The sequence below is a fragment of the Papio anubis genome, chromosome 7 (genome assembly GCF_008728515.1).
Source record: "Papio anubis isolate 15944 chromosome 7, Panubis1.0, whole genome shotgun sequence".
In the NCBI taxonomy this organism is placed as follows: Eukaryota; Metazoa; Chordata; class Mammalia; order Primates; family Cercopithecidae; genus Papio; species Papio anubis.
In genome coordinates, this window is record NC_044982.1 from 15,570,001 (window position 1) to 15,594,981 (window position 24,981).

Below are 24,981 nucleotides of genomic sequence, written 5' to 3' on the forward strand. Positions count from 1 at the left end.
GAAGCTTTTATTATGAATATAATAAAATCTCAATTTTTATTCAAAAATTTTACCACTAATCTTTCAGTTTCATTACCTTTTTAAGATAATTTTTTTTTCAGCACTACTTAGAATAATAGAGAAGCCTCATCAGATGTCTTCATGTGTCATGTAAGGTTTTCTTTGGAAATGAAACTGAAAACTCTTCTGATGAATTAATTTCTATATATTTAAACTAGAAAAAATGCTATTCATCAAATATCTTGAAGGCTTTGTGGAATATTTAAATATGAAAGATTTACTTTTTGACATTTAAATACATATAATATTCATTAAAATCTTTTTTACTCAGATTGACTTGCTTCTCTTGAACTGTCTAGTTTCCTTTGGCCTATCACTAATCTTCTTGATCAGTTTTCCAAGCTGGAAACTTTTAAATAATGTTGGATTCTTTTTGGATTCTTCTCTATTTTGGTCTCTTTCTCTTTTTTTTTTTTTTGAGATGGAGTCTCACTCTGTCACCCAGACTTGAGTGCAGTGGTGTGATCTCAGCTTGCTGCAACCTCTGCCTCCCAAGTTCAAGCTATTCTCCTGCCTCAGCCGCCCAAGTAACTGGGATTATAAATGTACACCACCATGCCTAACTATTTTTTGTATTTTTAGTAGAGACAGCGTTTTACCATGTTAGCCAGGCTGGTCTCAATCTCCTGACCTCAAGTGACCCACCTGCCTCGGCCTTCCAAAGTGCCGGGATTACAGGTGTGAGCCACTGCGCCCAGCCCAGCCTCTTTACTTCTATTTTCTCACAGAGTCCTATAATTTTCCCTTTAAAGTGATCCTTGGATTTACCTTTTCTGGGCCTATGAACAGAAAGTGCTATCACTCATTTTACCTTATGTATGGATTCTTTCAAGGGGCGTCTTAACCTGTCTGCCTTTCTGTATGCTTTCTCTTCCATTTATGCATTTTAATATCATACTGTTATACATAATATACAGTCTTATTAAAATACAACATTTTCATGCAGTTTTCCTATTTAAGAACTTATACTGCATTTTTTCCCAGTTAACTATTCAAGCCAAAATTCTTGCCTTGCTTTCAGTTTCCCGTGTTACCTTTTTTCACCCAGCTTACCCTGATATTCTGCCTACTTTCTATTTTTTTTCCCCCAACTTTTATTGTAGGTTCGGGGGTACATATTCAGGTTTGTTACCTGAGTAAATTGTCTGTTGCTGGTGTTTGGTGTAAAAATGACTTAGGTAGTGAGCATAGTACCCTATATGTAGTTTTTCAGCCATCACTGTCTTCCTACCCTCTCCCCTCAAGTAGGCCCTAGTATCTATTGTTTCCATTTTTATTTCCACGTGTACTCAATATTTAGCTCCCACTTATAAGTGAAATCATTTTCTTTTCCTACATCAGTTCGCTTAGGAAAATGGCCCCCAGCTGTATCCATGTTGCTGCAGAGGACATGATTTCATTTTTTTAAATGGCTGCATAGTATTCTGTGGTGTATATGTACCATATTTTCTTTATCCAGTCCACCATTGATGGGCATCTAGGTTGATTCCATGTCTTTGCTATTTTGAATAGTGCTGCAGTGAACATGCAATGAACATATGAGTACATGTGTCTTTTTGGTAGAATGATTTATATTCCTTTGTGTATATATGTGGTAATGGGATTTCTGGGTTGAGTGGTCATTCTTTTTGAAGTTCTTTGAGAAATCTCAACTGCTTTCCACAGTGGCTGATGTAATTTACATTCCCACTAGCAGTATATAAACGCTCCCTTTTCTCCACAACCTCACCAGTATCTGTTATTTTTTTACTTTTGAACAATAGCCCTTCTGACTGGTGTGAGATGGTATCTCATTGTGGTTTTTATTTACGTTTCTCTGATGATTAGTGATGCTGAACATTTTTTCATATGCTTGTTGGCCGTGTATATATTTTCTTTTGAGAAGGATCTATTCATTTCCTTTGCCCATTTTTTAATGGGGTCATTTGTTTTTTGCTTGTTGATTTGTCCGCCTACTTTCTAGTCCGGTTTGTTTTCCTTCACTTGCCTACAATTATGTGTATTTTTCCACCCTCTGATGCCCTGCCTTATCTTGTTCCCCCATTGGTAGTACTCATCTTTTTTTCCACCTGTCCAAATCCTGCCCAGATTGCTTTATTCTCTGAACTGTTGCACTGAGCCCTCCAGAGAGAGCATAGCACTGACTTGTTCTCTGAATTTTCTTCACATCTGCAATCTTTCCTCTAGATTGTAAGCTCTTAAGATCATCCCTATATATTTTTCCAACCCTGTTGCTCTGTGCCCCTACCTGCCCATAATCCAGCATCATATGAAGTATAATAATAGTCTATCAAGTATGTCATTTATGCTGTTGTCTCTGGCATTACTCTTCAGATTGATACGCAAAAGCCCAGGAAATATCTTTGGTTCATCTTTTAGAATTTGTGTGATGATGAAATTTTGGGTTATTTTGGGGAATATTGATTATATTTTTATTTCTTTTTTTTTTTTGAGACAGAGTCTCACTTTGTTGCCCAGGCTGGAGTGCAGTGACACGATCTCTGCTCACTGCAAGCTCTGCTTCCCAGGTTCACACCACTCTCCTGCCTCAGCCTCCCGAGTAGTTGGGACTACAGGCGCCCGCCACCACGCCCGGCTAATTTTTTGTATTTTTGGTAGAGATGAGGTTTCACCATGTTAGCAAGGATGGTCTCAATCTCCTCACCTTGTGATCCGCCCGCCTTGGCCTCCCAAAGTGGTGGGATTACAGGCATGAGACACCGTGCCTGGCCCTTTATATCTTTTTTAATCTCTTCTGCTGCCTTCCTTTTGACCATTTTGCCTTCTTTGAGCTATCTGTCCAAGTATGGGAGAAGAAGGTGTTTAAACGTACCTGTGGGTGTGCATTATCAGTAATTCTAATAATGAAGTGCAGCATGAAGGTCTCAGCTAAAGACTTTAGTATTCTCTGAATTTTCTTTTTTTTATCATATATGGTCATGTACTTTGAAGAGCTGGTGTGGTCTTGTCTTACCTTGACAAAAAGGAAAAAAGAAAAATTTTGCCATGTAAGAGTAAAGGATGCAGCCAAGTTGATTCACTCTTCTGGTTTTGGTGCTTTCACACGGTTGTAGAGTACTTGAGTATCGAGGATGATGTGGAAGACTCAGGTTTGCATCTTGACACTGTGGTTGCTTACTTGAGTTTCTTGAGTTAATCATATGAACTCTGAGCTCAAGTCCCTTTGGCATAAGTTATTATAATATTACCTATCTCACAATGTTCTTATAATATTAATAAGATAATGGATATGAATTGCCAATTACTAGATAACCATGGGTTGTGGTTATTTATTGAACAGGGAACTCCATTGTAAAACTGTAACCTAAATTGAAAAAACAAAATTATTTAGGACTTACTTATAAGAAGAGATTATTTATTTATTATTTTATATAGTCACTTACTTTATTAGCATCTCTGGGAGTAATTTCAACTAAAGTGATATTTTTAATAATAAAAATTTAACAAGTGAGAAAATACCTCATAAATGAAATGTTGTTAATTGCAATTTTGTTAGCATTTATGAGAAGTTGATTTGTATGTTATCTTAAGCATAACATGTCAAATTGAAAGATTATATTTCTTTTTCTTTTTTTTTTTTTTTTTTTTTGAGACGGAGTCTTTCTCTGTCACCCAGGCTGGAGTGCAGTGGCATGATCTCAGCTCACTGCAACCTCCGCCTCCCAGATTCAAGCAATTCTCCTGCCTCAGCCTCCTGAGTAGCTAGGATTACAGGCGCCCACCACCACGCCTGGCTAATTTTTGTATTTTTAGTAGAGATGGGATTTCACCATGTTGGCCAGGCTTCTCTCAAACACCTGACCTCAGGTGGTCCACCCACCTTGGCCTCCCAAAGTGCTGGGATTACAGGTGTGAGCCACCATGCCCAGCCTCTTATTTGTTTTCTTTTAACTATTCAAACATCGTAGATTCTGAATCATCTTAGTGTATTGTAGGTTAACACTCCTCTGCTAAGATATACATGATATGAGTAATCAAATGTTTTGATCACCTGACACATAATAAATGCTATGTAAGTTTTAGCTATTTTGTTTTTCAGTTTTAGCTGTTATTGGGGAAGCTGAAAGGGAATGTAGCTCAGCTTCTAAAAGTGTTAATGTAGTACATTACCAAGCTTTCAGATTAGCTTTATACATAAGTGAATATCATTTCTTAATGAGTATTTTTTGTAAAGCCTAAAATGTGTCCTGCAGTAAATAGAGAAATAACAACCACCAAAGGTCTTCCTGGTTTCAGGCCTTGCTGGTGCATTTATTTCCACTCTACAGCCAGAATGATTTTTCTGATGGGCAAATTTGATTCTGTCACTTTTCAATTTAAAACTTTTCAATTCATTCCCGTTGGTCTTGGGATTCATTCATTTGTATTTACCAAGAGGCAAACACTGTTCTGGGTGCTGGAGGTAAGAGTAGTGAGTATTAAATATGTATGTGTTATACACACACACACACACACACACAAACCATACAACATAGAACCTTGTAAATGGAATAGTATGGAGCTGGTCTTTATGTAATGCAGAGTTATTTCTGAGTTTATGAAACCTTGGCATGAGTGCTGGCAAAGTGTAGAAATTCCGAAGGCCTTGCTTATGATAGTGTCTAATAAGCAATAACCGTTTGTGCCTACCTTGGTCCCTCGCGTCCTCTTAAGAAGTTCACTTTTTCCTTATGTGGATTTCCTTTGTTGTTGTTGTTGTTGTTGCTGTTGCTGTCATCTAATCAACAGTAGATCTTGTAAGTTTGCTCTGTGGAAATACTGGTTTCCAGTTGAGGCTGTCTTTGGGCTGCTTACCCCAGTCTTAAGTGCCATCCTGAAATGTAATGTGTGATATTTCTTTACTCATTGGTCCTAGACGCTATGAATATTCCTGATAAGGTAGCTTTTTTTCCTCCAACCTTTTTTTTTTTTTTTTAAAACTACAGATTTACAGTAACACATTTCATTTATTAAATGAGACACACTTGTTTCTCATGGGTAATTTGTTACTAGAGGGTGCTATAAATTGCACTAGGCAACTTAAAGACATTGCTACTTTTTGATGACATGATAGAGGGAAAAATACTTTAGTTGAGTCATGTAAAAGACTGTTTTAAAAAGTATGAGGACTTAGTCATCATTTGTCATTTTATTCTTTTAAGTGTTTGGAAAGTATCCGTATTAAAATAATACCTTTAAAAGCATGTATTCATTAAATTGTCAAAATTGTCATTCAAAAAATTTATAATTTTGCATTTGTGTATGTGTGTATCCACTATACCTTATGCTTCAGTGTAAGCCTACAATATTTATGTAAGTCTTAGAGGTTAAATGTTTGTGATGTTTTATGCCATAGTAAGAAGATGATTCCATATGAAGTGTCAATTGACATTGTCTCTCTGGTATAAATACAATTTTATTTATTATCGATACTGTGTTAGGTCATGTTAGTTAGAAGCAGAGCCCAGGACATGGATTTGGGCATATGTGATTTACTGCAGGAGCGCTCTCAGGAGAACAAGAGTGAGGGAAGGAGGGTGGTCAGGGGAGGAGCCTAAACAAGCTTGTGGTCTAAGCAGTGGTCTGGATTCAGCCTGGACTCATGGGAAGTTTTGGAGCAAGAGCAAAGAGGCAGGCCTTTTATACCTGTGTTAGTCATTGGCTGCAGGCTGCTTGAGTGAGGGTGAAGTAGAGAATGATGGCATATAACCTTCCGGGTGTGGCGGTCCCTGTCCATTGGAAGTCTTTCTCCAGCAGCCAGCACTCACAGCAGCTGGACAATAGGTGCCCCGGCCTATAAAGGGGATCTGGCAGACACCATCAGCACCCACCACAGATGGTCATTAACTCCAGCAGTGAAGACATCACTATTTCATTAGGAAAACAGCTTGTCTTCTGAGATATAAATAGAGAATTATTTATGAATATGCTTCTTAGTCTTCTTTTGATTCCTGTTTTATCATATTTCTTTTTTAGTAAGATGCTGTGGTAATCATGTTTACCAGATTGAAATAAGCACACCGGGAGGCATAGCTAGTATGGTTGATGACCAAGTCACCATTTCACAAGATTCCAATAATCTGGAAAGATGAATTTTCACAGTGATTAATGTGATTCTTCAGTTAGTAGAAATTCTCTCGTATGACACAGTTGGTATGTGTAGGTAATTTTAAAAAGTTGGTTCAAGTGGGAATCATTTAAAAATCATTATAGGCCGGGCGCGGTGGCTCAAGCCTGTAATCCCAGCACTTTGGGAGGCCGAGACGGGCGGATCACGAGGTCAGGAGATCGAGACCATCCTGGCGAATATGGTGAAACCCCGTCTCTACTAAAAAATACAAAAAAAAAAAAAAAAAAATCATTATATATTTTTTGAACATTTTTTACTTAAAATGTATAAGAATACTTCACTTGTGAATCTTTGGATGTAAGCACAGGACTCTGAGTATAGGTTCAAAACAGTGGTTTATTTTGCATAAACCATGGTTGAATCCATATCTAAAAATAACAGTTTCAGATTCTTTAGAGTGAGAACTAGACACATTTGAAGTAGTCTGAGTACAAAATCCTTTTAGATTTTCAGTTTCCCCCTAGCCTTTTATAGTTGTTTCACTCACACCTAATTTTTCAGCAGTTCCTTTCTTCAAAGTGTTTTGTTTATATCTAGTCCTTTCAAAGCATTCATCCTCATTTTTCTTTTTCACATGCACATTTCAGTGGTTTATGTAATATTTAATGAATTTGCATAATAAGAATAACAGATACAACAAGCAGAAACAGGCAAAGCAACAAGTATCAGTGACTGGCATGAAACTGCATGGGTGCAGAAATACACAGGTAGACTAGTCATACATTGTCAGTGTGCAGTGGGTGTTTTCAGAGGGAAAGGGGAGTATAAGACTAAGTTAGTGTTAGGAGCTGGCTAAGTAGAAGTCATTTAAGAGTGTTTCTACTGTATTTTTTTAAGTGGTAGTTCAAGTTCAATAGTTAATAAGTTTGTTATGAACCCAAAGTGCAGCATGCCTAGTAAACATTCTATTCAAGGTAATTTTAAGCTGCATTAACAAAAGTTTGAATGAAAGAAAACATTGCTCTCACCTTGGTTGAGCAATTCAGGTCCTAGTGAGAACAGCATGTCCAAGTTGAGCACCATAAGGAAGGACATAAACCAGGGGCCTCTGAACAATGGCTCTTATTCCTGGCTCGTGGTTGCTTCCTTCAGAATAATGCATGTAAATGTGTACACACACGAAATGTTGCATGCATTTAATAATGTTACATTTTAAATTGATTGTTTTTACAAATTTAAAATATTTTTTAACAAATTAACTTCATACCATTTTAATGTAAAAATTAAACACGGCCGGGTGCGGTGGCTCACACCTGTAATCCCAGCACTTTGGAAGGCTGAGGTGGGCAGATCACCTGAGGTCAAGAGTTTGAAACCAGCCTGACTAACATGCATGGAAAACCCCAGCTCTACTAAAAATAAAAAATTAGCCGGGCGTGGTGGCTTATGCCTTGTAATCCCAGCTACTTGGGAGGCTGAGGCAAGAGAATTGCTTGAACCCAGAAGGTCAAGGTTGCGGTGAGCCGAGATCGTGGCATTGCACTCCAACCTGGGCAACAGGAGCAAAACTCCGTTTCAAAAATAAAAAAAGATTAAAGGCTACTTATGAACATTTTTAATAAATTCAAATTTTGCAAATAAGTGAAAAGATAAGTTTATGCTCAAGAAGACTACTTTGGCTTGGCTTTAAAAATAAGGTGGAATTCTGCAGTGCTTTCTGACATGGCAGCATGAATGTCTTCTTGTTTTAAAACTGTCAGTCATTTTTAACTTTTCTTTATTATAGCAACAAGTGCTTAAAACCTGGTTCACAATAATTGTGGTAAATGGAATAAGAGCCACACATTTGGAAAAGCAAGCTGAAAAGAAACCTACTCCAAGGAACCAGAAATTTTTCTGTGATACTTCCTTTGGTTCAGTTTATATTATTTCTTGTCATTAAGCCACTGAAATCATTATCAACAAAGATTGTTGACATTTTGCTATCTACATCAGGTAGAATAGAATTATAAATCCGCATTTCAATTTGAACAGAAGTGACCTTTATAACGTATCTGCAGTGTTCTTCCAACCTATAGAAAGCTATCTCCAGCTTTGGAAAAATTGACATAGTTGATCCAATTCTCTCTTCTGAAATGGCTGCTTAGCTAAAAGAGCACAGACGTTTTCCGCAGCATTCAAAATGGTGTCTGTAGGGCCATGAATTGAAAGATTTACCTCATTCATGTGGTCTCAAATATCAGCCAAGCTAAATCAGTAAGTAATCATTCCTATCATTTGTTCTTAGAATGTACTTTCCCTCAAGCTCAAAAAGTAGAACCTGTACCTCGAGTTCAGTCAAATGCTGCAGGACTAGTCCTCTGGAAAACCAGTGAACCTCATGATCTTAGGCCGAGTGCGGTGGCTCACGCCAGAAATCCCAGCACTTTGGGAAGCGAAGGTGGGTGGATCACCGGAGGTCAGGAGTTCGAGACCATCTGGCCAATATGGTGAAACCTCATCTTTACAAAAAATACAAAAATTAGCTGGGCGTGATAGTGGGCGCCTGTAGTCCCAGCTACTTGGGAGGCTGGGACGGGAGAGTCGCTTGAACCCGGGAGGGAGAGGTTGCAGTGAGCCAAGATCATGCCACTGCACTCCGGCCTGGGCAACAGAGCAAGACTTGGTCATAAATAAATAAATAAATAAAGTGTGTTTAGAACTTCATGTTTTCTTTTGCTCTTCTTTTCTCCATTCCCCTTTCCCCTCCCCTTCCTTCCATTTCCTTTTCTTTCCTTCTTTCTTTTTCTTTCTCCCTTTCTTTCTCTCTCTCCTTTCTTCTTTTTTTTTCCCCTGAGACAGGGTTTGCCCTGTTGTCCAGGCTAGAGTGCAGTGGCATGATCTCGGCTCTCTGCAACTTCTGCCTCTTGGGTTCAAGCGATTTCTCCCACTTCATCCTCCCAAGCATCTGGGACCACAGGCACGCCCCACCACACCCACATAATTTTTTGTATTCTTTGTAGAGAAGGGGTCTCCTTGTGTTGCCCAGGTTCGTCTCAAACTCCTGGGTTCAAGTGATTTGCCTGCCTGTGCCTCTCAGAGTTCTGGAATTACAGACATGAGCCACTGTGCTCGTACCTTACTCATATTTCTTTTTTTTTTTTTTTTTGAGACGATGTCTTGCTCTGTCCCCCAGGCTGGAGTGCAGTGGTGTGATGTCAGCTCACTGCAACCTCTGCCTCCTGGGTTAAAGCGATTCTCCTGCCTCGGCCTCCTGAGTAGCTGGGATTACAGGCACCCACCACCACGCCCAGCTAATTTTTGTTTTTGTTTTTGTTTTTTTTTGAGATGGAGTCTTGCTCTGTTGCCAAGGCTGGAGTGCAGTGGCACGATCTCGGCTCACTGCAAGCTCTGCCTCTCGGGTTCATGCCATCCTCCTGCATCAACCTCCTGAGCAGCTGGGACCACAGGCACCTGCCACGATGCCCGGCTAATGTTTTGTATTTTTTGTAGAGACAAGATTTTACTGTGTTAGCCAGGATGGTCTCCTCCTGACCTCGTGATCTGCCCACCTCAGCCTCCCAAAGTGCTGGGATTACAGGCATGAGCTACTACGCGCAGCCAACTTTTGTATTTTTAGTAGAGATAGGGTTTCACCATGTTGGTCAGACTGGTCTCGAATTCCTGACCTCAGGTGATCCACCCACCTTGGCCTCCCAAAGTGCTGGGATTACAGGCGTGAACCACCACGCCCGGCCCCCTGTTCATATTTCTTAACAGAGTATCTTGAAAAGACCTTAGCTCTGATGTAGTTGAAAAGATTAACAGCTGCAGACATGACTTCTGTGAGGATTGCTAATTGAGCATTTCATGCCATTGCATGTTGATGCAGAAATTAGAGAGTTATACCTATGAAGGCGTGAAGGTAGTTTTTTTACCGAAGCAGCTCCATCCAAGCAGGAAGTACTATTGTTTTATCTTTCTTTTTCTTCCTTTGGAGATAGGATCATGCTCTGTCACACAGGCTGTAGTGCAGTGATGCAATCATGGCTCACTGCTATCTCAAACTTTTAGCCTCGAGTGATCCTTCTACCTCAGACCCCCAAAGTATTGGCTTTACAGGCATGAACCACTGAACCCAGTCCGTATTTTGTTTATCTTTTTTTTTGGCCAAAGTAGTTTTCACTATGGTAGTCTTTGCAGTTTCTTAAAGATACTTTAAAAATAAGATTACTCTAATAATGTCAGGGCACACATAATGAATGAAAGGCAGGAGTTGGCTGCACTTGCGGGCAGTCATTCATCCAGTTGCAAACTAAAAGAAAAGAATATTGCAACCAATTCCAGTTTCAATAGCCACTCTTGAAATATTGGAGAACAAAAAGGTGGTTCTGGAATAGATAGCATTATTCAACAGAAGGACTACTTTACTTTCTTTCTCTGCTCTGAGCTCTAAACTGGCTTAACCAGGTAAGGTGACTTCTTCAAGATCTCTCCAGTACGGAATGTGTTTTCTCCCCATTCGGCAATGTGATAAACAGTCTTCTGGGTGCTTTAAAAACAAAACTGTTTGGAGGCAACTACATTTTAGTTACACAGCCTTCTTAGAAGTAAGATCGTTATCTGAAATACTTACTGTTTAGAATGTTGTAAGACACTCCTTGAATGTTATTGATAATAAGCAACCACTGGTACTTACTATGTGATGAAGCATTGTAGCTTAAATGTTAATCATGGCAACTATAAAAGTAAAAACAAAATATTTATGAGCTTCATTATAGTTTTTCCCTGACATTGTCTGACAGATGAACACAATTGCATTGGCAGAGTACGTGGTCTTTAATTCATATTATTGGGAAACTTCTGGATGTTCTCACATGGCAAAGATGATTGTGTATTATTTGACCATATAGAGTGTAACATAGCAATCAGGCTGATTTTATATTATTTGATCGTATATATTGACATCCTACCTCATGCATATTTGGAGTGAAATACAATAGTTTCTAAAGTAACAGAAAGAAATCAAAGAGAAAAATATTTACAACCCCACAGAACATATCAGTGGAACCTCTTAGTGGTGAGAGGTCTCAGAGTCATCTTACTTTGAGATTGGTTTAAGGAGGAAAGAGTATGGAGATGGCATGATAGTGTTTTTAAATATTTAAAAGATTATCTTAAGAAGAGTGATATTCTTTTTTAAGTCCAGAGGGTATAGAAGGACAAATGAAAATTATAAAAAGTTCTGCTTCCAGTCAATATAAAGAAGGTTTTCTTTCAGACTGAGTTTCACTCTGGTTGCCCAGGCTGCAGTGCAATGGTGCAATCTCGGCTCATTGCAACCTCCACCTCCCGGGTTCAAGCGATTCTCTTGCCTCAGCCTCCTGAGTAGCTGGGATTACAGGCATGGGCCACCATGCCTGGCTAATTTTGTATTCTTAGTAGAGATGGGGTTTCTCTGTGTTGGTCAGGCTAGTCTCAAACTCCTGACCTCAGATGATCCACCTGCCTCAGCCTCCCAAAGTACTGGAATTACAGGCATGAACCACCACACCCGGCGATATAAGGAAGATTTTCTGATAGAGCCTTCCATCAATAAAATGGGCCACTTTGCAAAACTTCCTCCTCTTGGAGGTAGGAGCACTGGGTCCATCCACTGTTGAAACAGCTAACTTGCATTGTGACTTCTGTTTAATCTCTGGTTCCCTATTTATTTGCCTATGAGGTCATTCACTTAAGTGAAGCAGCTGGACCACAGGTAAGACTGTGGGCCCAGGAGTCAAGACTAAATGGCAAGTGTGATCTTGGACAAGTGACCCAACTCTTCTCTACTTCAGTTTCTTCATTTATAAAATGGAGATAATAGTTCTCACCTCCTTATAGGAGTGTTGTCAAGAATTGAATAAGTTAATATATATCATAAGTGCCTGACAAGTACTCAGATGTTAGATTCTAACACCCAGCAGTCTGTGTGTCACATGGTCAACACCTATGTTGAGGGCAGATGTAGCAGGAAGAAGCTGAACAGCCATGTTTCAGTGATGTTGTGGAAAGAATTCCTGGTTTTGAGAGCATAGGTGGATTTCCTGATTTCTAAAAACCACAGTGCTCTGGAGATAGAAACCTGGGATAACAAGAATTTAGGGTAGGTGCCATGTGTATGTAAGGAACGCAGAAGTTGCAGGGCTGCTTGTGGAAGACTTTACTTTCTCCTGAGTTTATATAGTGGCTTGCCCTGTTGGAAGGCATAGTGCATAGTATTTTCTGGCTTCATTTTGTTGCTTCTGAATAAACATTTTTTTATTTTTATACTCTAATTTGTTAGGTTCCAGAAGTTGTCATTGCATCTTTTTGGTTCACTTCTGCCTCGCTAAGGTCTCAACCTATAATTATTGTATTTCCGATTATATAATACACAAACCTTTGTGAACTTTTTCTGTGCCCTGGAATGTGTTCAGTATGTTTACAGTACTGGTTATATTAAGATCCAGAATGTCTGATTACTTGCACTTGTGAGGAATCACTTTTTGGTTCATTTATAGTTCAGAGTGTGGTCCCTGGAGTCACACTCCTTGCATTTGAATCAGTTCTGCTGCTTCTTGCCTCAGTCTTTGGGCCAGTTCTGTAACTATTCTGAACACATTTCCTCATGCGTGAAGTAGAATTGCTAAAAGCACCAGCTTCACTGGCTGTTGTGAGGATTAAGTGAATCAATATGTTTAGTGCAGAGCCTGGCATCGACAAGTCCTTAATAAATGTTGGCTCTCCTTCTCGGGATTATTAGTCTTTCAACGATCTCTTGCACATTGTGTGTTGTTACTAATCCAGTTCCCAAAGTACGAAACTGAATAACATACGGAGTACAAGAGCCTTCCCTTAAAGCTCCCTTCTTCTAGTGGGTGGATTACAATAGAATTAGGTGGTAAATACCGTAGAGTGTGAACACTGATCTGGGCCCGAATTCTAACTAACTCAATAATGATCTGATTAAAGCATTTAAGAGAGACTGGACTTAAACATCCCAGCAAGCATTTGCCTTTTAAAACAGATTAACTGTAGCGAATTGATACCTTGCAGGGATGAAGTAGGGGACTCACCTTTTCATTCCCAAAGTGTTTTTGTTTTTTTTTGCCTTCCCTTCTTCCTCCCTCTTCCTTCCACTTCTTCCTGCCCTAGCCCACTTCTCTAAGAAAATAAATGCAGAGAACCTGCTCTGCCCACAGGCACAGTGCCCACATGACCCCAATTCCTCCACCTGGAGGAGGGGCACCACACATAGGATTGTGCCCAATAGAGTCCTTATTATGAAAAGTGTGGCAAGGTTGACCTAGTAAGCTGTAGATTATTGCCCAGAGATGCAAAAGGGCTTCTGTATGCAATTTAGGATCTTCTCATGTTTTAAGTCTGAAGATGTCTTTTGTTCATGTAATGTCAGCTTATGTTGCTTTAGGCTTTTTTATAACTATAGAGGAATAATTGAGGCATTTGATTTATATATATATGTGTGTGTGTGTATATATATATGAAATTCTTATTAAGAACTGCCTTCATTTATCTACATCAGTAACAAATATATATATACCTCGAAGTTTTATGATGCCTAAAATGTCCTGGTTGTTCCAGAATTGGGTTGTGGTTAGTTGGCCATAATAACAGCTAGTTTCCTACAGCTAAAAATATTGAGGAGAGAATAACAGTAAAAGAGTAAAAGCATAATTTTGTCAGCAGTGGCTAGATATGTAAACATTGAGGGTTAGACCTAGAAATATATTTGGTATAAAATTGAAGAAATCTATCAAAGAACTATTTGAACTGGTACCAAGGATGCTTTTTCCTTTAAAGAGTATATTTTTTTGTGCATTAAATAAATTTAGTTCTACTAAATTGCCATTTTGCCTGTGTAGCATTTTAATTCTTTTTGTTTTTTTCTTTTCATTTTCAGCTTATGGAAAAGTATTTCTAGTTCGTAAAATAAGCGGTCATGATACTGGAAAGCTGTATGCCATGAAAGTTTTGAAAAAGGCAACGATAGTTCAAAAGGCCAAAACCACAGAGCATACAAGGACAGAACGACAAGTCCTGGAGCACATTAGGCAGTCGCCGTTTTTGGTGACATTACATTATGCTTTCCAGACAGAAACCAAACTTCATCTCATTTTAGGTAAGTGTCAGTTGTTATCAGACTTTTTATGAAAGCATTTTTCTTTGGGTCTTAAGTTATAATGTTCTCGAAGGGCAAGATACTACGGACTTAGAAGTGAAATATTTTGATTCTCATTCTTTGTGGTGGCATCTCCTGGAATATCATGCATTACTCTGGATTTGAGGCCTCCCATTATGAAAGAATTTACATACTTCTATTTCACACTCTTTTCTTAGTCTTTTTTTCTTTCTTTCTTTTCTTTTCTTTTCTTTTCTTTTCTTTTCTTTTTTTTTTTTTTGAGACAGAGTCTCTAGCTCTGTCACCCAGGCTGGAGTACAGTGGTGCAATCTCAGCTCATTGCAACCTCTGCCTCCCAGGTTCAGGCAATTCTCCTGCCTCAGCCTCCTGAGTAGCTGGGACTACAGGCATGCACCACCATGCCCAGCTAATTTTTATATTTTAAGTAGAGATGGGGTTTCACCATATTGGCCAGCCTGCTCTCGAACTCCAGAACTCAAGTGATCTGCATGCCTTGGCCTCCCAAAGTGCTGGGATTACAGGTGTTGAACTGACAATCCCAGCCCTTCCTTTATTAATGTTAAGAAACATTTGAATTGTTAGGGGTATCTACCTCCCTGGGCAGTATGCTTCTGTTCAAATATGAGGAACTGATTGGTGAAGTGGGCCAGTTTCTGCTTTAGAAGTTCTCAGAATGAACAGGTTTAGGCTGACAAGGGGATGTTCGTGGAAACCAGTAATGGGGGAAAATAAAAAAGAAAGAAAATACTTCTGTTCCTACAGATGCTTTGCATTTCTGGTGAAAAACTTGATTAGCTACTAATCAGTCAGCCCTTTACACTCCCATTTCTACCCTAAGCACTTTCTGAATCCATTTCTTTCTCAAATAGAACTGGACCTTTATATATGATCTTTGGAAAAGTCCTCAGCACACATTACCAGATTGCTTTGCAGAAAAGTTGCACCATTTTCTGTTCCCACTAGATAAATGGCAGTGCTTCTAGTATTCTACCATTGTTAAAGATTTCATCTGTGACCATTTTGGTCCTGTGCTTGTGTTAATTTGCATGTATGTGATATCACTCTCTTCTAGAATTATGGTAAGGATTAAATGAGCTGGAATTTCACATAGTGCTTTGCAAGCATTAGCTATTTCTTAAGTGCCTACAGTATGCCAGCTTTTACACTAGGTGTATTCCATAATATTACTGACCCACACAAAGACACTGCAGGATCCTCTCATTAGTGATGTCAACATTCTGGAAGCTATATGTCTTGAAGTTACATATCTTGTGTGTGCTTGAAGATTGGAGCTCAAGTCTGACTTATTCCAGTGTCTGTCTTCTGTTTCCCTAAATTGCTGCCTGTGTTCTTTAATTACTGGTAATACAAACCAGTTTTTTAAATATACATTTGGCCATTTTATTAATGCTTTTATTTTAGGAATTATATTTTTATTAATGATACCTAAGATTGCATTCACCTTTTGAGCCATGATGTTACACTTCATGCTCATTTTGCAATGCTTACCATCAATTAACAATTCTAAATCTTTATTCATGTAGGACACACTCTCTTCTCTCCTCTTAGAGTCCCCGTTAATGTTACCATTTGCCTGTTGTTCCAGTGAGTCCATATCATTTGACCCTTCATTCTGCCTCCTGTGTGTATCTGCTATGTTATCGATTTTTTTCGTAAATATGTCTTCAGTATCTACCCACATGAACAATAAGACTGTTGTGGGTGACAGAGCATTCTAATGCAGCGGTTTCAAACATTTTTAGTGCAGGACCCTTCCCTCAAATGAACAAACAGAAATTCAAGTGGAAAACAAATGGAAAGGAGTAGCTCTGCTTGTATCTGGGCCTAAGGGTACCAGGCCCTACCAGTTTATTTCTATTCTTTACCCTAGAATAATTTCCAGGAAAGCCTTAGGAAGTCCATGAGGACTGTTTGAGAAATGATTATCTTTTCAAGTTTCTCCCTTGATAATAAACTCATAAAAGTTAAATCATGTGTCTAAGGTTGTCTGAGTCAGAAGCTGTAAAGAAAACAGGTTCTTGGACTCTGCACCATTATGTGCTATCCTGCCCCTTCCCTTTCTTTCTCCTCTCTTCTTTTTTTTTTCCTGTTCTGTTAACTATACTCAATGTGCATTTTTAAATTATTTAAAATTATAATTTTTATAAAACATTTTAAATTTAGAAGTAGATAGATATGAGTGAAATATTTTGTATTTGACTAGAAAACAGTAGTCCTTAATCATGTTGCTTTTTCATTGTTGGCTCTCCATTACTTTTGGTCTTTGTCATTGGCCCTAAATAAACAAATCCAAAACGAAACAAGAAAACCCATTTCTTGTGCTAACTCAAAAATGGAACGTGAACTAGACAACATATTTATTCCACAGTGAGTGAGGCATTGCATTTAGAAATCATGCCCTTCTATCTTCTGTTCACATTAATTTTTTTTAACACAATTATTCTTTGTGCCTGTTTCAGCAGTTGACTTTTAAAGATGAAAACTTTTCAGGAATTTAGAAGAGGACCATAAACTGTTTTTATGTTTCAGTTATTTGTTTGCAGTGCTCTAATGCACAGTTTCCCAAACATCGTGCCATACACTTGGTCCCTATATTAGTTTGCTACGGCTGGGTGGCTTAAACAATAGACATTTATTTTCTCACGGTGCTGGAGGCTGGAAGTCCAAGATCAGTGTGCCACTAGGGTTAGTTTCTCCCACGGCCTCTTCCCTTGGCTTGCAGATCGCCACTGTCTTATCGCCTCTTCACATGTTGTTCCCCTATGCATGTGTGCCCTGGTATCTCTTTTTGAGCCCAAATTTCTTCTTCCTGTAAGGATACCAGTCAGATTGCTTTGGGTTCCACCCTAGGCGCCTCATTTTAACTCCATTTACAGTCATATTCTAAGGTACTGGAGGCTAGGACTTCAACATAATGAGTTTTGGGAAGATACAGTTCAGCCTATAACAGCCCCAAAAGGTTTATTGATCCAGCTTTTTGTGAGGTATTAGCAAGAACTTACATGTCTAGCTCTTCAGGGACCTTGCTGACAGTTTGTCTGATGACTAAGTAAATACTATAAACCTTTTTTAAAAAACTATATGTTTTCTTAAAGTTTTATTACTGCAAAAGCAGTATATATGCATACAGAAGATACAGGACAGCAAAAATAAGAAAATAAAAACATTTTCACTACCCAGCGTGTACCTTATTATATACTCCTCTATTATCAGTATATATTCTTCTAGGTCTTTTTGTCTATATGTCTGTGTGTGTGTTTTATCAAAATGAGTTTGTCCTATATATGATTTGTAAGCAGGTCTTTCAGTTAATGATGTCTACCTTTCCCAGCTAATAAATTTTCATTTAAAAGCCAGTTGTACAAATTATTTATTGCTATATAACAAACCACCTAAAATTTCATAGCTTAAACAATGATTTATTTTCTCATGATCGCATGGATTGGCTGAGCAGTTCTCTGATGGTTAACCTGGGGCTCACTCACCGGGTGTTCAGATGGAGAGTTAGCTGAGCTGTGAGGTCCAAGATGGTTTCATTCTCATGTCTGGTAATTGGTGCTAGCTGTTGGCTGGGCCACCTCTTTTCTCCTCCGTATGGCTTCTCATCCTCCAGTACAGTAGATCAGCTTTTTCATAGCATGGTAGTATCAGGTCAGCGAGCAACTACTGCCAAGAAGGCAAAAATGGAGGCTGCAGGGCCTCCTGAGCCTAGACACTGGAACTCACACAGCCTCTCTCTCAACATAAGACCAGGCTGGATTCATGGGATGCGGAAATAGACTTCACATCTTAAAGAGGGGAACTAGAAAGAATTCATGGCCATTTGTCACACAAGTCCATTTTCATATTTTACTAATTGTAACATAATTATGCTTTACAGCTGTTTGTCCAATCCAGGAATGCTCATTTGGTTGTGTTCTTATAATATCTTTTAACTTATTCCTGCCTCTGCTGAATTCTAGTAGTAATTGGGAAGCTAGATCTAAAGGCTCAGTAGGTTAAACTTAAACGTTTTGAGCTGGAATACACCATAAATGATGTTATATATTTCATGTTATATCACGTTAGGAGAAACCTGTTATCCGACTGTTCCCAGTTAGTGATTCTAAGATTAAATTACATAGTGACAGCCTGATCCCTTCATCATAAGGTTATATTTTTTCTCCTAGAAGTGAAAATATTCTGTGTGGTATTTGGACACTGTGTTTTTTTGTTTTTGTTTTTGTTTGAGATGGGAGTCTCACTCTTGTCACTTTGACTGTAGTGCAGTGGAACAATCTTGGCCCACTGCAACCTCCACCTGCTGGGTTCAAGTGATTCTCATGCCTCAGCCTCCCGAGTAACTGGGATTACAGGCGCCTGCCACCACGCTTGGCTAATTTTTGTATTTTTAGTAGAGACAGGGTTTCACCGTGTTGGTCTTGAACTCCTGACCTCAGGTGATCCGCCCGCTTTGGCCTCCCAAAGTGCTGGGATTACAGGCATGAACCACCGCGCCCAGCCCGATACTGGTTTTAACATAATATAACATGTGGTTGTAGTGTAATATAACGTATGAACACCATATAATTCATAAAGATCTTCCTTGTTATTTTTTTTTAATTCCTGCATAGTCCTTTGTTCCATTCCATTGTGTACTTAACTGGTTCCCTGTGAAGGGATCCTTGGGTTATTGTTTCTTGTGAGGATGCTTCAGGGTATAACTTGCACATATGTCATTTGCTACTTATGTGGGGGAAAAAACCTGTAGGCTTGATGAAGGGAGATTGCTGGGTCTGTGTTTTCACCATTTCTCCTTTTTTTTTTTTTTTTTTTTTGAGATGGAGTCTCGCTCTGTTGCCTAGCTGGAGTGCAGTGATGTTGATCTCAGATCACTGCAACCTCCGCCTCTCGGGTTCAAGCGATTCTTCTGCCTCAGCCTCCTGAATAGCTGGGACTACAGGTGCACGCCACCACACCTGGCTAATTTTTGTATTTTTTTTTAGTAGAGATGGGGTTTCACCATGTTGGCTAGGCTGGTCTCCAACTCCTGACCTCAAGTGATCTGCCTGCCTCGGTCTCCGAAAGTGCTGGGATGACAGGCGTGAGCCACCACACCCATCCGTTTTTGCCATCTCTAATTTTGCCAAATACATTTCCATAGAAGTTGTACCATTTTACATTCCCACCAGCATTGTTTGAGAGTGCCTGTTTCTCCACAGAATGTATTCTCAAACTTCTGGGTATTTGCCTGTCTCATAGGTGAGTAGTAGTGTCTCATTGTAGAGTTCATTTTCTTTTTTTCTTCACTGAATGAGGCCAAACATCTTTTCACATGCCTAAAAAGCCATATGTATTTCTTCTGAGAATTATCTATTTGTACCCTTTGCCTCTTTTTTCCCCTCAATTTCTAGGTGCTCATAAAGTAATTAATCATTTCTGGTATGCGTTGTAAATACTTTTTCCCCTGTTTCCCACGTTTTGTTTTGTTTGTTTGTTTGTTTTTTTGAGTTTGGTTATGATGCTTTTACCATGCAGAAATTTATGTATAGTAGAACTTATTTTAAAAATTATTTTTATGGCTTGTGATTTTGAGTCATACTCAAAAGACCTTCTCTGCTCCTCTATTGAGTTTATAAAGGAATTCACTGATGTGTTCTTCCAGTACTTGCATGGTTTTATTTTTTGCATAGAGAACTTGGATCCATGTGGATGGAGTATGACATGAAATAAGGATCCAACTTAATCTTTTTCAAATAGCTAATTTTCCCAACACTGTTTAGTTAAAAGTCCGTGTTTACATTGATTTGAGGTGCTTCCTTTTTCCTCTATGAAATTCTCATATATGTTTGGGTCTATTTGATTTTTTTCTGTTTGGTTTGTTAAGTCATGTGCCAGTACTGTAATGTTTTAATTTATCAAGGTTTTACAGTATATTTTTATTCTTGGTAAGGTTAGTTGCCCTCTAACCTTACCTGCCCTGATCTTTCATTGCCTTTATTTTTCAGAGCTTTTTGGAGGACTCTTCCTTTTGGTTTATTTTTTCAGCATGAACTTTAGAATCACATTGTCTGGTTTTGTGGAGAAAAAACTTAAGGTATTTTCATTGGAATTGCTGTAAATTAAAAAATTAATTTAGGGAGACTTGACATTTTTATGATATTGGTTATTCCTATTCAAGAACATGGTATGTCTGCTCATGTTGGAATCCTTCGAAGACCTTCAGGTGTGTTTTAGCGTTTACTTCCTAGCCACATTTCTTTACTGAATCTTAGATATTCTGTCATCTGTTGCTTTTGTAAATGCTACTTTCTCTTCCACTATACCTTCTAGCTGAAAGCTATTACTTTATGTATTAGTTTTATATCCTGCTATCTTACTACATTTTCCTACCTTCCCACATTGCTCATGTCTTGCCCTGTTCCTTCTTAGCCTGCCCTGCAGCATGTTGTTTGGTGTATATGGGTTTTCTTCCTCTCAAGTTTTGGTGAAGGAGTAGGTAATGGAGATTTACAGCTTTTCTTGCTGTTTTTAAAGGTGTTTAGGAGCAGATGTGGAGATTCATGTCTAGGCTGCCATCGTGCACCTACTAGTATTCATGGCTCACTGTAGACTTCTTGATGGGGTTTGTTCCATTGGGATAAAATTTGCCTTGTTTGCACAGGCTTCTCCAAATGATAAGATTATTACAATGTTAGTATTATCTTGCCATTTGCTTACCTGTGACATTTTGCTTTTAGTAGCCAGATACAGAATAGACTAGCATTTCTACTTGAACTGAGTATATGTGATTGTTTCCTACAATACGCTGTATTTACTTGTAATTACCTCCTGAGTAGCTGGATCTCATTTATATTGTATCTGCCATCTTCTAAATCGGGCATCAGGACTTTGACCAGTGAAGGGCTAGATGGTAAATATTTTAGGCTTTGCAAGTCTTAAGGTCTCTTTGACCATAGGCAGTAGTAAACAAATAGACATGGCAGGGGTCCGATACATTTTGTTTGTTTGTTTGTTTGTTTCTTGAGATGGAGGTTGCTGTCGCCCAGGCTGGAGTTCGGTGCAGTGATCTTGGCTCACTGCAGCCTCTGCCTTCCAGGTTCAAGTGATTCTCCTGCCTCAGCCTCCCAAGTAGTTGGGTTTACAGGCGTGTGCCACCATACCCAGCTAATTTTTGTATTTTTAGTATAGACAGGGTTTCACCATGGTGGCCAGGCTGGTCTTGAACTCCTGACATCGGTGATCTGCTTGCCTCGGCCTCCCAAAGTGCTGGGATTACAGGCATGAGCCACCGCGCCCGGCCAAGTTCCAATAAAATTTTATTTACAAAAATGGTGGTGGACTAGATTTTTTTAAAATTCTACAACATTAGTATCTTTTAAGGCTCTAATTTATAGCTAATGATACTGGATTTGATGGATTTTTCCCTTTATATTTCTTTTACTTTTCCCAAATCTTGTAACGTGGAGATCATGTCTCCTTTTACAACTTTTTCTGTACCTGTGCATGGTTACAACAAGAGATATAAAAATATTTTTATCTATTCTCTGCCTCTTAAAACTCATATTTATTTCAACTAACACTGGGAGGGAATTCTATGTGGCAAATAATCTGTAAAAAATAATTTTTCTTTTGATGCTGTCTGGTTTCTGTTAGTGGTGATTTTGTTAAAACACCAGCTAATCTATGTAATAAATTGTTACATTAATCAGTAGAATTCACAAGACATTAAATAAGCAAATCACAAAAGTGTTTGTAAAGGTAATGCCAATGATCATTCCCAGTAATGAATGCCGTCCCAACCTTGTAGGCAGTTCTGTGATCATGAGTCATCCTTTCAATGGAGTTAAGAGGTATTTAAAAATTAAAGTTTCACTTTTGAGTATTAGTTTCATCTCAATAATTGTAAGCGTGAGGATGCTTGCTGAGATGGTAACAGAGTGGTTCATGATATATTACAGTCACTAGTATGACAAAACCGACAGTAACTGAAAGCACTTCCTTGCTTTGAACTAAATATGACTAATTCACAAGATTGATAGATGTTCTTAGTCAGAACTTTGTAATGATTTTGATAAGCTGGAATGCATTTATAGAGTGTGCTATTAGAATGTTGAGCTAAAACCAAACAAAAAATAAACTGAGATAGTTTTGGCATGACATTAAAAAGAAATGACTTTCACGTTTGTGTGGCATGCCACATTAAGACTGTATTTTAGATAGAAGATAAGAAAAGAGAGCTATCAGGAGAGATTTCTCCTCTACCAGCGGAGAAAGAGTAGGTAGAAATGAGAACAGAAGGTATGGGAGTTCATGGAAGTGAAGCATATCTGAAGGAAGAGGAAAATTTGTCGGAAAAAAAATAAAAAGAAGACCAAGTAACAGTGCAGAGAGAGAGAGGAAAAAAAGAGAGAAGTGGTCTGAATCATGGGGGGCATGTGGGAATTAATAATAGCTCTTTGGAAGGTGCTACCATAAGAAGAAATATGAGAGAGAGAAATTCTGAGTAGGAGAATTTGAAATAGAAAGCTTAGATGTCTAGAGGTCAGCCAGAGTATTACTGGAAATAAGTAGGTGTTTGGGTGTTTGGAGAGTGAAAGCAGAACAGAATCTTTCCTTGAAAGCAGGAGATGTAGGATTTCTGTTAACTCTGCGACTTCCCCTCCTACAAGCTGACTTCCATGCAATTGCACGAGCAAGACATAGCCTTAAAATAAGCTTGCTAGCCCTTTCTGTGGTTATCCTTTTGCATCTTCAATGGAAAATGGGCTATTTAGGCTGTAGTTTTTAGTAATACTTTAAAGCTTATGTAACCCAGTGTCTCCATGAATTTCAGTTTCTTATCTGCTAATAAAAGTGTATGAACTGCGGAACAATGGAGAGATTTATGGGTTCAACATTAAGTCAAATTAGATGTGCGAAGGCGAGCAGCTTGAAACTGTGCACCAGTATGTACTTAGAAAGTCAGAATTTTGATTGAGAGCAGGTGCTGTTTTACCCTCACATTAATCCCATAAGGTATTAATTGTCAGAATGACATGAGTTGCTTAAGAATCTTGGAAATTCTGTAGAGATCTTCAGTTCAAATTCTCAGAATTAATTTACTGTTTTAAGAAACAAATTTACTGGTTTAAAGGCTATTTTTGTCTCCTCCATTCTCTATCTACCTTTCCATATACATAAGAGTACTACACACACACACACACACACACACACACACACACACACGGCTTGCTTTTCTGAATCCAAGGAGGAAGTGTTGTTATTTCATAATAACAAAGTGAAATATACTTGTTACGGTTAAATATCTGCATAAATTATGTGTCACTGAAACGAAATATCAATTGTTTTCCTAATATCATGATAGATGTGTGACCTAAATTAAAGGGGCTGTCATTCTGCTAAAATAAAAAGATTGTTTTGGTTATTAACTGTGTGATCCTGAACAAGTCACTAAGTTACAAGCATGATCTACAAGTTACTAATATGTCAGTTGTCTTTTTCTGCATAACTACCCCAAAATTCAGTGGGTTAACATAAACATTTTTGAGGGGCTCAATTTGGACTGATCCATAAAGGCAGTTCTTGTGCACTTTGTGCTGCCCTTAAAATACTCTTTTCCGTGGTTTTCAAAGGGCAAAAAGTTAAGTAATATGAGGACTGAAAAGTATTCATTGACTCTAGTAATGAGGTTATTTTTAACTTTAGGTTATGGTGTTACTATGGAGGTGGAAGTTGTACTGTAGTATGTTAAGGAATGAATAGAGGCTGTAGTAGACAGAATAAGGGCCTCTCAGAGACACCCACATTCTAATCCCCCAGGACCTGTCAATATGTTGAGCTACATGGTAAAGAAGAATTAAGATTACAGATGAAATTAAGATCACTAATCAGCTGACCTTAAACTTGGGAGATTATTCTGAATTATCTGGGTGGAGCCAATGTAACCCCAAGGGTCCTTACACAATAGGAAGAGGGAGGGAGGGAGGGAGGAGAGAGGAGGGTGAGAGGGAGATGTGTCTACAGAGAAGGTCAGGTGATGTGATGTGAGAAGTGACTCAGCTGCCATAGCTGCCTTTTAGAATGAGGGAAGGGGCCAGAAGCCAAGGAATGTGGGTGGCCTGAATCTAGAACCTGGAAAAGGCCAGGAAACAGATTTTTCCCTGGAGCCCCAGAAGAAATGCAGTCCTGCTGACACCTTGATTTTAGTCCAATGATGTCCATGTCAGACTTCGAATGTACAAAATTATAAAATAATAAATTCATATTGTTTATGCCACTAAGTCTGTGGTAACTTGCTATAGCAGCAATATGAAGGGAACAGTGGGTAAGGAGCGTCAGCCATGTAGACCACGCTTTAAAGAAGTTTGGCAGTAAAATAAAGAAGAAAGACAAGATGGGACACGTGGGATTTAGGGAGGATGGTAGTGTGTTTTAAAATGGGAGAAATTTTATGTTTTTGAATTTTCACATTATTTGTGTGATTTCTGTGTTATTTTTATGCTTCTTAGAGACACAGTATCAGAGTGCTTCATCTGGCATTCCAAATACCAGCACATAAAAATCTTTAAAAGCAAGTTAATTGCACTTGAATAAAAACCAGATATCTCTGCAATTTTAAAACTTAGGATTGCCTGAAATATCAGTTACATAAGAAAATCTCTCTTTAGCTTAATACTAAGTAATTAGA

At 38.6% G+C, this 24,981-nt stretch overlaps 1 protein-coding gene across 4 annotated transcripts in view; it reads left to right on the forward strand.

Moving 5' to 3' along the window:
* The window catches only part of RPS6KA5 (ribosomal protein S6 kinase A5), a 197,953-nt gene that overhangs the window by 69,255 nt on the left and 103,717 nt on the right, over positions 1-24,981 (forward strand). For all 4 annotated transcript variants that reach the window (XM_003902160.5, XM_009212132.2, XM_017961465.3 and 1 more), the window contains exon 3: positions 14,052-14,270. In XM_003902160.5, coding sequence (XP_003902209.1) covers positions 14,052-14,270 — 219 coding nt within the window. The remainder of the gene's footprint in view (positions 1-14,051; positions 14,271-24,981) is intronic.